Source organism: Buteo buteo, chromosome 6 (genome assembly GCF_964188355.1).
Source record: "Buteo buteo chromosome 6, bButBut1.hap1.1, whole genome shotgun sequence".
Classification (NCBI taxonomy): domain Eukaryota; kingdom Metazoa; phylum Chordata; class Aves; order Accipitriformes; family Accipitridae; genus Buteo; species Buteo buteo.
This window is the reverse complement of record NC_134176.1, coordinates 26,832,467-26,844,181: the sequence shown is the minus strand read 5'-3', so window position 1 is coordinate 26,844,181 and position 11,715 is coordinate 26,832,467. Positions and strand designations below refer to the sequence as shown.

The 11,715-nt window shown below is 57.7% G+C and overlaps 1 protein-coding gene across 1 annotated transcript; it reads left to right on the top strand.

Annotated features, from left to right (window-relative positions):
- Positions 1–457: 457 nt before the first annotated feature.
- VRTN (vertebrae development associated) lies at positions 458–6,418 on the top strand. The gene is made up of 2 exons (XM_075031092.1): positions 458–914; positions 4,390–6,418. Exon 2 carries the CDS (start codon positions 4,391–4,393, stop codon positions 6,416–6,418), a length of 2,028 nt encoding a protein of 675 aa, XP_074887193.1. The 5' UTR covers positions 458–914; position 4,390.
- Positions 6,419–11,715: the final 5,297 nt, after the last annotated feature.

Below are 11,715 nucleotides of genomic sequence, written 5' to 3'. Positions count from 1 at the left end.
CCTGAGATTAGGCTGGGGAGGCAGCGGGGCAGCGATAGTGGGGAGGAAGGCTGCTCCAGCGAGGGCCCAGGCATGGGCAGGCAGACGCAAGCCTGTCCAGGAGGCTTCCCAGAGCCGAGGGCAGGGAAAAGGCTGCCGTCGTTTGGGTGCCTCCCACAGATAAACTGGAAGGTTTTGAAGGGCAGGGAAGGTTCTGAAGGGCAGCACCGCTGAGCTTCGTCAGCCCCGCGAGCGCAGGGGTCCCACCAGCCTTGCGTTGCCGGGGGAAGGACGGGCACCGCTTGGGGAGGGGAGAGGAAAGGGTAACTACCTCCTAGCCAGCGGCACGGAGGGAGGACCACGGCCTCGGCAGGCGCTGGCGGGGAGAGGGGGCAGAGACGCAGGCCCGGGCTGTGCCAAGCCCGGGGGCTGCAGCGACACCCGCTCGGGACCTGCCCGCTCCCCGCGCAGGCACCCAGCTCCCACCCGGCAGCCCCAGCGGGCTCCGCGGTCTACCGCGGGGCTGCAGGCCCGGGCAGGGTACGGGGCAGGAGGATGCTGCGGGGCGGCAGGGTGCCGGGGAGCACCGGGGCAGGGCGGCGGCGGCGGGCCCTTTAAGCGCGGCGGCGGCGGGACAATGGCCATTATCACTTTAGCTTTGGAAGTGACCCCCGGCCCGCTCCGCTTTCATCTGGGCCGGGGCCGCGGGGATGGCCCGCTTCCTGCCGGGGGAGGGGAGGGAGGGGGCAGGCGGGGAGGGGCGGCCCGGCCCGGCCCGGCTCGGCCCGGCGCCGCACGCGGCCGCCCGCTCCCGAGGGTCACTGCGGGGCTGGCACCGGGGCGGCGGCGGCGGCGGGTCCGCGCCGCTTCCTGCCGCCGCCCTTAAAGGTGCGGGGCGGCCCAGGGCGCGGGCGGGGCGCGACCCGACCCGCGGAGCCAGGTGAGTGCGGTCGCCGGGCCGGGCGCCGTCGGGGCTGCGGCTCTCCGCCGTCCCTCCTAACGCCGACCCCGCGGGCTTGCCCCGCCGCGGCGGGCACCTTCACCCGGCGGGCGGGCGCCCTGCCCTCGGACCCGGCTCGGCGGCTGCCCGGGCACCGGCGACCTCTCCCCCGCCCCGGGGCTGTTCGTCCCTTTGTCTCCCGGGCGAGGGGAGCGGCCGCCCGTGCTCCCACCCGGGGCGCACGGAGCCGCCTCCGCCGCGCTCGGGAGAGGCGGGAGCGGCCGTGGGGGCGGCCGCGGGTGCGCGCTCACGGGTGGACGGGGCTGGAGGCGGCTGTCAGGCGCGGCTGGCGCTCGAGCAGTCAGTGCCCCTGCCCGAGGAGACGGCTGAAACCAGGCTTAGCTGCCGCGCTTTGGCCTAGGTTAAGGCGGGTCCGTGGCTTTTCTCTCTCCAGGCGAGCGTTGCCCCGGTTCCGGGCTTCGGTGTGGAGGTGTGGGTGTTGACAGACGGAGCAGGCTTCTCCCGTTGCTAGCGCTGCTCACCCACCAGAACCCCACTCCCTGGGATTTCTAGTGTGGTGGTATTTCTAGCGTAGATAGCTCCTTGAGGTTACCATCTCTGTTGTGCGGTTACGGTGGTTCAGACCTCCTCCTCTCAAACGAGAGCCTTTACTGCTGGGATGGCCTGAGCCCGCAGCTGGGGCTGGGAAGTGAGCCACCTAGCCCGGCTGGGCTGGGGTGCCTGGACACCCCTGCCCCTGCAAGGCACTGGCGGTCCCGGGCAGCCAGGGCGGCAGGGGCTGCGGTCTCCTGGATTCCTGCTGGCGGGAGTGTTTTTGGGGCTGGCTCGGGGAACTTGCACTACTGGATGCCACCAGCCCATCAGTTTAGGTGAAGGAACGTGATCTGCAAGTGCTTGCTTATCTGTTACAATGCAAAAGCAGCCAGGTTAGGTAAAGCCTCCTTTATCAGTGGTGAAAAGCTCCCTTGGTCGACTCGGTGCTGAGACGGTTTAGGGAGCACTTGCCTGTCGTGTTCAGCTGGCTTTGCTGGGGGTGTGTGTGGAAAAATGTTCCCTTTGCAGTAGGTCCTCTGTGTGGAGAACTGCTAGGTTTGATCTGGCTGAGTTCTGCTTTTGGCTTACCTGAGCCCCTCTCCACCCTGCCCTGGGAGCTCATCTGTGCCGCTTTAGCTGTGGGTTTTGCCTTAGGATTGCTTTTGAGGTCCTGTTGCTCTGGGCAGCAGGAGCTGGCAGTGACATTGAAGCTGTGGGGTTAACACTGAAGGAAAGGATTAAATCCTGTGCCCTTCAGCTCTCCTTCTCGCCCTCCCTCTCCCCACAGGCTGTAAGGGGATGGGAACTGCCGACCAGGCCATAAAGACCAGGATGGTTGCTGAAGTTCCCTAGCCTGTGTCAGCTCCTTACCCCCTCAAGGGGAAAAGCTTGTCTTGCCTTTCCTGGCTCTGCTGTCCAGGAGGTTGCTGCTGCAATGGTTTGGCAGGCCATGGAGAAGGAGGACTTGGGCTTTGCCAGCTCTGCAGCTCTCCTGAGGGATGCCTTTGCTTCAGCTCCTTAAGTGTATGTTGTTCACCACAGGCTTAGTCAAAATTTCTCTAAACTTCTATAAATTTCTACAAACTTCCAGGAGAAAAACAATACAGACCTGACCCAAAGTGACAACCCCATACTTGCTCGGGCCAGGATTTTAGGACAAGTTTATCTCCCCTGCTTCACAGCTGTGTGCATTCTCCTGCATTGTCTCTGATACCTGATGATCCACAGCTGTGGGAGCAGCTGTAAGAGAGGGCCCTGGCCCCTGACCTGCAGGAGACCGTGGAGGAGCTTGGAGCAGGGGAGGGGAGTCGAGTCAAGTCGATTTGGTGACTAGCTGTGGCCTGATTAAAGGCAAGGGGCAGCAGCAGCAGCGTGGAGGCTCCCTGCAGTGAAGTAGCTGGGATGCAGCTGTGTGATTCTGTGGCACCTCATTTCGTTTGCTGTTTGGTCATGGCCAGGGGCCATAGATGCTGCAGCAATAATAAGGTTATCTGCAGCAGTGCGCAGGGCTGAGAATTAGGAGAGGTCAGGCAGGACATCTGCTTTACTGCAGAGCTGCTGCTTTTCCTGCCGGGCTCTGCTGTTTCCCCATCTCCCTACAGAGCCGGGAGTGATACCTGTGAAGTGTTGTGAGAAGGTGGGCTCTGGCTGGGATGTGAATTGAGTAGATTGCAAAGTGATGCCCTACGTGTTGGGGGCGGCATGCGAATGAGCCTTAAGAGAAAATGGAGGAGATTGGGTTCCCTAGTTGAGTGAAGTGTTGTGGTCTCTGGAAGAAAACTAGCTCAGGAGGGGAGAGACTGGGCTGTCTGGGGTGAGGGGCCTGAGCTGGCTGGTAGCAAAAAGGTGTGGAAGAGGGTTGCACTGATGGAACTGGATCATGGGGTAAGGACCATGCAATCGTCAGCAAAGCTCCTGGAGTTGTGGAGGCAGAGTCACAGAGGTGTCAAAAAGCTGACAAAGCAGGGGATGCAGGTCTGACCCTTTGGGTTGCCTGAGTGGGAACTGGCATGTGAAGGGAGGGAGGGAGGACAGGACTGGGATCGGTTCAGGCAGGGAAGAGGGCTCCATACAGCCTCTGAACGACCCACCCAGCGCTCATGCTCCAGCTGCACTTTTGGGTTGCCTTTTGCCTGATCTAGGAGAAGCCCTCCTTTTGCGGCTTCTCCTTGGCTGGTGGTATGTGTCTGCTGAGCAGCAAGTGACATCTAGTGTCAGCTCAGGAAGCAGTAACCGTGGTTTGGGCTGGCTCTGGCTCTGCTTCCCATCCCACGTTTTGTGACCGCAGCTTTCGGTGCATGCAATGGGTGCAGCTGCAGTGCCCTGCTCTGAGGGAGGGGGCAAGCTCCTTGCCCCTTCTTCTGTTGGGCTTGAACACCTTGAGCCAGGTCCCTCCACACCCCCACGCAGTGTTGCTCTGTCACAGGTCCCTTCTTGCAGAGATGACAAGCGTTTCCCCTTTGAGGCACTGTTCTCTCTGGGTGCTGGTAGTGGGGTGGTAAATGAAAGGGATGGAGTTACTGGTGGGAGAGACGGGTGTAGGGGCGAGGCTGGGTGCAAAGCCAGGCACGCAGGGGGTGGAGATGACCTGGCCTCCCACTCGGATGGATGTAATCACTCCTTAGTTTCACCTAGACAAGTGTCTCTGGAGCCTGTGTGCCATGTGTGCTGCCCACAGGAGGTCACTGGAGAGCAAGCTGAGCCCATGTCCCTGTCCCAGGTCTGCCTGTGGGGATCCAGGCTTCCTCCTTTGTCCTTGAGAGTGTGGGTGGAGGGGTGAGCAGTGGCCTTTCCTGTACCCTTTTCCCCCATCCTGTCCTTTGGGGAAGAGCTGGACCTGGATGTCTGGCCCCTGGCAGTCTGGAGCACACACAGTCTTCATCTCCAGTGACTTCTTTCTTTTTGCCATCCTTCAGGATGATTCAGCGGCACCAGCTGGTTCAGTCTGTGCTGCAGGAGCTGCAGGAGGCCACCGAATGCTTTGGTCTGGAGGGCCTCACCAGTGCCGCACTGGAGGCAGAGAGGACCCTGTCATCTTTCTCCCTGCCTGGCTATTGTGGGAGACAGTTCCAAGAGGAGCTGGAAGTTGACCGGGTAGCCAGGAGCCTCTATCCTGAGGATGCCCCAAGTAACATGCTGCCTCTGGTTTGCAAAGGTGAGGGGAACCGCCTCTTTGAGGCTGCCAGCGTGCTGCTCTGGGGCAACCCCAGCCTCAGCCTGGAGCTGCAGGTGCGTACAGTTGTGGAGATGCTGCTGCACAAGCAATACTACTTGAATGGCATGATCGACTCCAAGGTGATGCTGCAGGCTGCCCGCTATTCCCTCTGCACTGAGGAGACCCCTGAGATGACAAGCCTCCCCATGGCTATCCTGGAGGCCATCTTCGACGCTGATATCAAAGCTACCTGTTTTCCTGGCACCTTTGCCAACATGTGGCACGTCTATGCTCTTGCCTCAGTACTGCAGTGTAACATCTACTCCATCTACCCCATGAGCAACTTGAAGATCCGGCCCTATTTCAATCGGCTCATCCGGCCCAGGAAGTGTGGCCCGCGAACCTCCACGCTCCACATCATGTGGTCAGGGCAGCAGCTCTCCCGGCAGGTCTTCAAAGCGCAGTACTTTGTGGCCGTGGTTGGCCTGGAGGAGCTAGAACCCACAATGCCTTTGCCAGAGCCTCCTGTCCAGCCCATGAAGACCCTTGAGCTGCTGAACAGTGACCCCCAGCTGACCTACTCCAACCTGCGTGACCGGTACAGCATTACCAAGAGCACCTTCTACCGTTGGAAGCGCCAGTCTCGTGAACACCGGCAGAAAGCAGCTGCCAGGTTTGCAGCTAAACACTTCCTCCAGTCCTGCTTTCAGGAGGGCAATATAATCCCCCTCCAGCACTTCCGACAAATGTTTCCAGAAATCTCCCGATCCACATACTATGCCTGGAAGCATGAGATGCAGAGCATGGTCAATGGTGATGCCTCTGCTCTGGCTGAGGCCCACAGGTTGCAGGAGCTTCACAGGGATGTCCCAAAAAAGGCTGATGTGAATGGGCCAGCAAATTCAGGGGGGAGCTTAAGATCCCTAAGTCCTTCCCTAGACCCCATCCAAGCAGGAATCTTCATGCAAGGAGCCAAATCCTACCTGGAGAAATGCATTTCCATGAACACTCTAGTGCCTTACAGGTGCTTCAAGCGCAGCTTCCCTGGCATCTCCAGGTCCACTTACTACAACTGGCGAAGAAAAGCCATCAAGGAGAACCCCAACTTCAAACCCCCCCAGTCTCCCTTGGATAGCCAGAAACCTCTAGCGATAAGCAAGCCGTTCCTGCAGTTGAAGCCAAGCAGCATGCCTGTTAGGAAGAGGCTGAATGGAGACCGGCCAGCACCCAGGAGTCTCCTGCAGCTCAAGCCCTCTCTGTGCTGGAGAAAGCAGCTGCGAGACATGGCCAAGAGGCAGGTCCAGCAATGGCGACTGCCGTTCTGCAAGTACCGTGTGCGCTACCTGTCTCTCTCCTCCACAGCCTACTGGTTTTGGAAGGGCAGTGGCCGGGCCCTCGGGCAGCATCGCCTGCCCTGGACCAGCTCCAGCCGGCCGTTGAACCGGGTACCTTCCCTGGCACCTCTGAGGGTGGAGCCAGGCGTCAAGCCTCAGTGCCACGCGGAGGTAGCCACCAAGCAGCTAAACAAGCTGGTGCCAGCTACACCGTACAATGCCACCATTTCGGGCTATGCCATGTCAGAGAGAGCCAACAGCCGGATGTTTGTGATGGATGTGATTGCCACTGCCCAGTTCAAGGCACAGGCCAAGCTGTTCCTGCAGCAGCGCTTCGAGTCGAAGACCTTCCCTACCTACAAGGAGTTCAGTGCCCGCTTCCCGCTCACGGCACGTTCCACTTACTACATGTGGAAGCGTGCTCTGCACGATGGGCTGACGCTTGTGGATGCCTGAGCACCGGTTGCCAGCTGGCTTGGCCACAGCTCCTCTGCTGACGTGCCCTTTGGCTCTCTGGTGGGGTGCCTGGGCTGGGGCCCCGCTCTAACATTTGTTCCGGTTTGGTTTTGTTTTGTTCCTAGTCTCTGGTTTTCTTTTTGGTCTGGTTCAGTCAGGTGTGGGAACGTCTGCGCAGTGCCTGTTCCCAGAGACGGGAGGAGTGGAAGGAGAAGGCACTGAGCTGCCCCAAAGGGGATAAGCCAGGGGGTTGTCCTCTGTGCTCGGAGGGTGAGCAAGTGAGGGAGTGCCATGCCAGTGTCACTGGATGCTGCTGGGCCTCTTGGGATGGAGGATGTGAAGGTCTCTCTGCCCCAGGCACTTGCTTGAATGAGTAATGTGGAGGTGCAGGATGGGCACGGAGGTGCCCAGCATCCCCTTGGTGAGCAGAGCAGTGCTGGCTCAGCTGTGGGTGAGGAGGGGCTTGGGGAGTGCTCAGCTTTATGGGAGGAAGGAGCATCTTTGATCTGGGTTCTGCCCAGCTAAGGAGAACACAAGCTTTGCTTGGGGTCAGCACTGATGCCATCTTGGCTTTCTGGCTCTTAATACCTGCCTCTGGCTGCCCTGATCTTCCCTAGAGGGAGCAGAGGCTGGTGGAGGAGGGGACGTGTTTGTGTCCCCATTGTAGTCTGTCTGCTGGGAATGCTAAGCTCGGAGCCGGTGTCCTTTGCAGGCTCTGGAGAAGCTGTCCCTGACCTTTCTGGTCTTGTAGCCATAACCTTTCACACAGTCCTTTACTCTCTCACAGCTGGCAGCTGCCTTACTTTCCTAGGGTCTCTCTTTCCTGGTGCTTGGGAGAAGGCAGAGAGACCGAACCTTGTGTGCCCAGTGTCTCTGTGTCCCCTGTGCTGTGCTGCAAGCTGAATGCAATGTGGATGTCTCCTTGCAGCAAGCCTAGATGCCTGTATCTCACTTGTAAGAAACCAAAGCAATAAAGACTCTTCCACTTCTAGTCCTGTGCAGTTTCTTACTCTTGCTTGTGTGATTTCTGGGCAAGGCTTTCCCTTCCATGTCTGCTTCTAAAACTGGCTTGTGTGTGCAGGCTCTCCCTGCCCACATCAATCCCTGCGCCTGTGAAGGTCCTTTTCTGCTTCCTGGGACCTGGTGGGGACCATCTGCTCAGTGGTGCTCTGGAGGCCTGGCAGGAGCTGTGCGCTCCCTGGCAAGAGGCCAGGACTCGCCTCCAAGATGGACGCAAGGCTGGGGACACTGCAGTGGGCATAGCTCTGTGTGTCGGCAGGGACGTGGTAGCGATGTCTGAGATGTCAGCAAGTGGTCCTGCCCTGAAGTGGTGGTGCTGTACTGGGAGGCTGAAACCAGCTGTTTGTACCTCTGCTCTGCCAGCATCTTGGGGTACAGGGCTGTGAGGGTCCCTGCCTGCCCAGGCTTTGCTGGGGTCTCAAAAAATACTTGTCTCCTTCAGTGTGTGAGCTCCCCTGTGGTGTCTGCCAGCATGGCTGTGCAGGACTGAGCTGTAGGGCATCTGGGGCTGGCTGCTACTACTGCAATACCTGCTCTTATTTCCCACAAAGCTGCTGGGTGTCAGAGCACCCTGCAACTGTGAGGGGAGAGCCTCTTCAGCCCTGCACCTACAATATCAGCCCCTGAGGCTGGGTCTAACAGCAGGGCTGAGTCCTGCCTTTTTTACCCTCAGGCCTTTGTAGGGGGATAGGGAACTTTAGTGACCTTGTTAGGAGATACAATCACACCCTGCCCAGCCTTGCTTGCAAATAACTTATTTTTCTTTCTTCGATGTGACTGGGACCTCTCAGTCCTTACTGTAGCCCAGTCCTGCTCCAGATGCCGTCTAGCTTCCTTGATCACCAACCTCTTGGAGGGGGGGGGAACCTGTGCTAGAAAGCCCTGCTGAGCTTTCCTGGGCATCAACCTGCTCAAGAAAGGGGGGCTCAAGGTCATCCTGTGGCATCCTTGAGCTTGAGCTATGTGGTGGGGCAGCCCTGGAGGAGTGGTGCTCAGCCAGTGGGGCATCTCTTCAGGTATCACAGCTCCATGTCCTTGGTGCCAGTGGGTTTTCACCACCACCCATGCTCACCAGTGTACCCTGCGTGGTCCCAGAGGAGGGGATCTGGGGCAGCGGATGCCCTGGGGAGGGAGGCACGTGGGGAGCCAGGAGCTGCCGAGCAGTGCTGTGTGCTGCTGCAGAGAGCCCTGGGCACCCAGGCTCTGTGTGTCAGGAAGTAATTGGAGTAATTAGCTGCCAGCGACTTCTTACCAGTGAACTCCTCCGAGGGAGTAAGCTGGTAATTACTCCAGAATGATTACCCGTGTCTCCAAACTGCCAGAGGCTGGAGATAGTCGCTTTTGGCAGCAGCGGTGGCTGCAGCAGTGGCCGTGAAGGTGGATGCGAGAACCCCAAAGCGTGCCCTTCCTCAGCTGAGCGGAGGGAAGGATCAGGGAGGGTGTGTTTCCTGACCGTGGGTGCTAACACAGGCCCCATTTGGGTGGCCCTGGGCCTGGGGCAGACCGTGCCCAGCCGCAGGGCAGTGGCTGGGGCATCCGTTGGCATGGCACAGCACGGTGGGTGGCTGCCAGCTGCTGCTGGGGGTAGATGGGCATCAGGAGAGCCTGGGGGACCCTCTGTGGTGGGAGGGACCTGGTGCTCTGCAGGGTGGAGGGATGGCTTCTCCCGCTTCCCATCGCCTAACTCTCCCTGAACTGTGAGTGTTGTGTGCCTCACAGTGAGGTGTGGTTGCAGGATGAATCTCTCCTGGGTGCTGGCCTTGGGCTCTCTTCCCCCATCCTCCACCACCCCCGTGCAAGACATTGTTGAGGAACCTGGGTGAAGAGATCCAGGTGTGATGGTTTTTCTGCCCTTAGCTGTATGCCTGGGTGGGGCATGGTGGGAAAATAGTACTCATCCCTCTGATGGGTTTTACAAGTGCCCTTAAGTTTCTCCCTCCCTGTGCCTTGATGGCAGCAGGATCATGGTGGGTCTCTGCCAGTTGGCACCACCTAAGTGGTGGGTGCTTGTTATTTACTGATGCAGTTTGTGGCTGAGCAGACTTTAAGTGTGTGGGGGGAAATGCAGCACTTGATTCGTACCTGTCATGCTGCTCTCACGTTGAGCTGGTGGTGGGAGATGAATTTGAGGTGGCCTCAGCTGCTCCACGCTGCACTGCCAGGCACCAGCCGATACATCTCTCCCTTTGCATGCATGGAGTGATGTTTAGCTCAGGGGTCACCCGAACTCCCTCAGACGTGAGTGCTTAAAAGCACTGACCCCGGCAAAGATGGAAATTAAAAGGTAAGTGAAACACAGAGGCTAGGGGGCTGCAAAGCCCATGGGGAGCAGCTCCCTGCTTACCTGCAATTTAGGGCTCTGCTCCACCACTAATGCACCCTATTTGCATCTGCGGGAGGGGGTTTGCAGGTGCAGGAGGTAGGCAATGCAGCGCAGCGGAGCCTGCCTGGTCACTGTGCCGTGGGAGTAGTTGACTATGCTGAAGCAAAGCTTTGGGGCACTTAGCTGGTATGTGTTAGCTCAAGCACCGCTTTGCTTCCAGATTTTGCACAGGCATCTGGTTTGTGGGTGCAAAGAGCAATAGTGTTGGTCTTAAAAGCATCTCAAGGTCGTGAAAGGGCTGGAATTTGCAAGATGGCTCCTGTGCTTTGCTGGGATCATCAGAGTGGAGATGTAGCAGCAGCAGGAGGACAAAAAAGTCAGTGCCACCATTCAAAACTGCTCCTGAGCTGACAAGCCCAAAAGCAATTCATTATCAAGAATATCTATGTGGGGAGGGAAGGAAAGAAGATTAGGAGAAAAAGGAAAAAAGGGATCTTTTGGATCAGTCCCCTGCATAATTGCCTCCATAGGTCTGGGCTACAAGCAACTAGAGCTGCTGAGCCAACCCAGCTGTTGAGACGAGAGTCTTTTTCTTCCTGTGCCCCCAGGGTATTTGTGGGGAACCATCTGCCTCTGTCCTGGCAGGTTCCACCAGCCACGGCCAGGTCCCCGTTCCCCATTCTCCTACCATGCTCTCTGCCTCCTTCCCATTAAAACCCATCTGTCACGTGCTGTGGCTGAAAATGTCTCCCGGAGTCCAGCTGTGGCCCACCGCTGCCCTGCCGTTGTCCTTAATGCATATTTTTGCTGAACCAATTTGCCCTGTAGATCTTTAGGTCAGATTCGCCTTTTTCATGCTGCAGCGATGGCTCAGGCCTTTCCCTGCTGGCCAAGGAGCTCCCTGCCTGCTGCAGCAATTCCTTCTGGCAATCCCGTATTGCATCTCCCTGCATTTCATCCCATCTCCACCCATCCTGCCTTCAAGGTAACCCAGTTCCTTCACTCTTCTTCTGTATTTCCAAACCCTCCTGATCTTGTTTTGTTAGCAAATGGCAGCAAGGCAGCCCTCCTTCCTATGCCAACTTGCTAGTGAAAATATGGAAGATCAATCCTCATAGGGATCCTCAAGGATTTTGCCCTCCAGCCCAACAGATCTCCTAAAATATTAATAACCTGTTAATACACGTCTTAGCTTTCTTGAACGATCCCCCACCTGACAACTGTTGATGTGGCATCATCCCAGTGGTTTGGCCAAGGTCCAGAAGCAGCATTCCCTGCCTTTCCTCTTCTAGAAAACAAGTGAGCTGATGTGTAATGCTAATTTAGCATTAGTCAACATCTGGAAAATGCCAGAGTTTTGAAGAAAATACTCAGATATGAAAGCAATTCAGGAAGGAAAAAATTATATCTTTCTAGCCTAATACTGTCAAGAGTTTACTGCCTGCGCCTGGACTTTGATATATTACTTTGAGGGTAGCATTTTGGCAGATATTGCATTTATTTGCATTTCATTTCTCCTTCCTTGGCTTCCTCCTTTGCCCCTCTCCCCATCCCTGCTCCATTACTTCAGTAACCACAGCACTGGGGGAAGGTGGGAGAGCTGTGGCCCGACAGACACCTCCTGCCAAACTCAGACGCTTGAGAATAAAGTTACATCTTCCTAGCACTTCTCCCTCAGCATGAGTCTGGGCAGGGGGCAGGCAGGCAGCCTGCTTGTACAGCAGGAAGGATGGTGCTGGCTCTGGATCCCTTTCCCGTGGGGCTTTGCCTCAGCTCTCCATGCCAGGACAAGGCAGCCACCCCTTTGTGGGGCACTTGCAGAGCTGAGTGACCCCAGAGGCAGGGTGCCCTTCTTCCTTTCCATGCCATTACAGCTGGTGAGGGGTTAACCCCTGATAACCAGATTTCACAAGCCCGTTACACACTTGAATCACAGATGATACAGGTGACATTA

Bases quoted from the DNA above. Each gene is read 5' to 3' on its own strand.
- VRTN (XM_075031092.1), top strand. From the start codon at position 4,391: ATGATTCAGCGGCACCAGCTGGTTCAGTCTGTGCTGCAGGAGCTGCAG.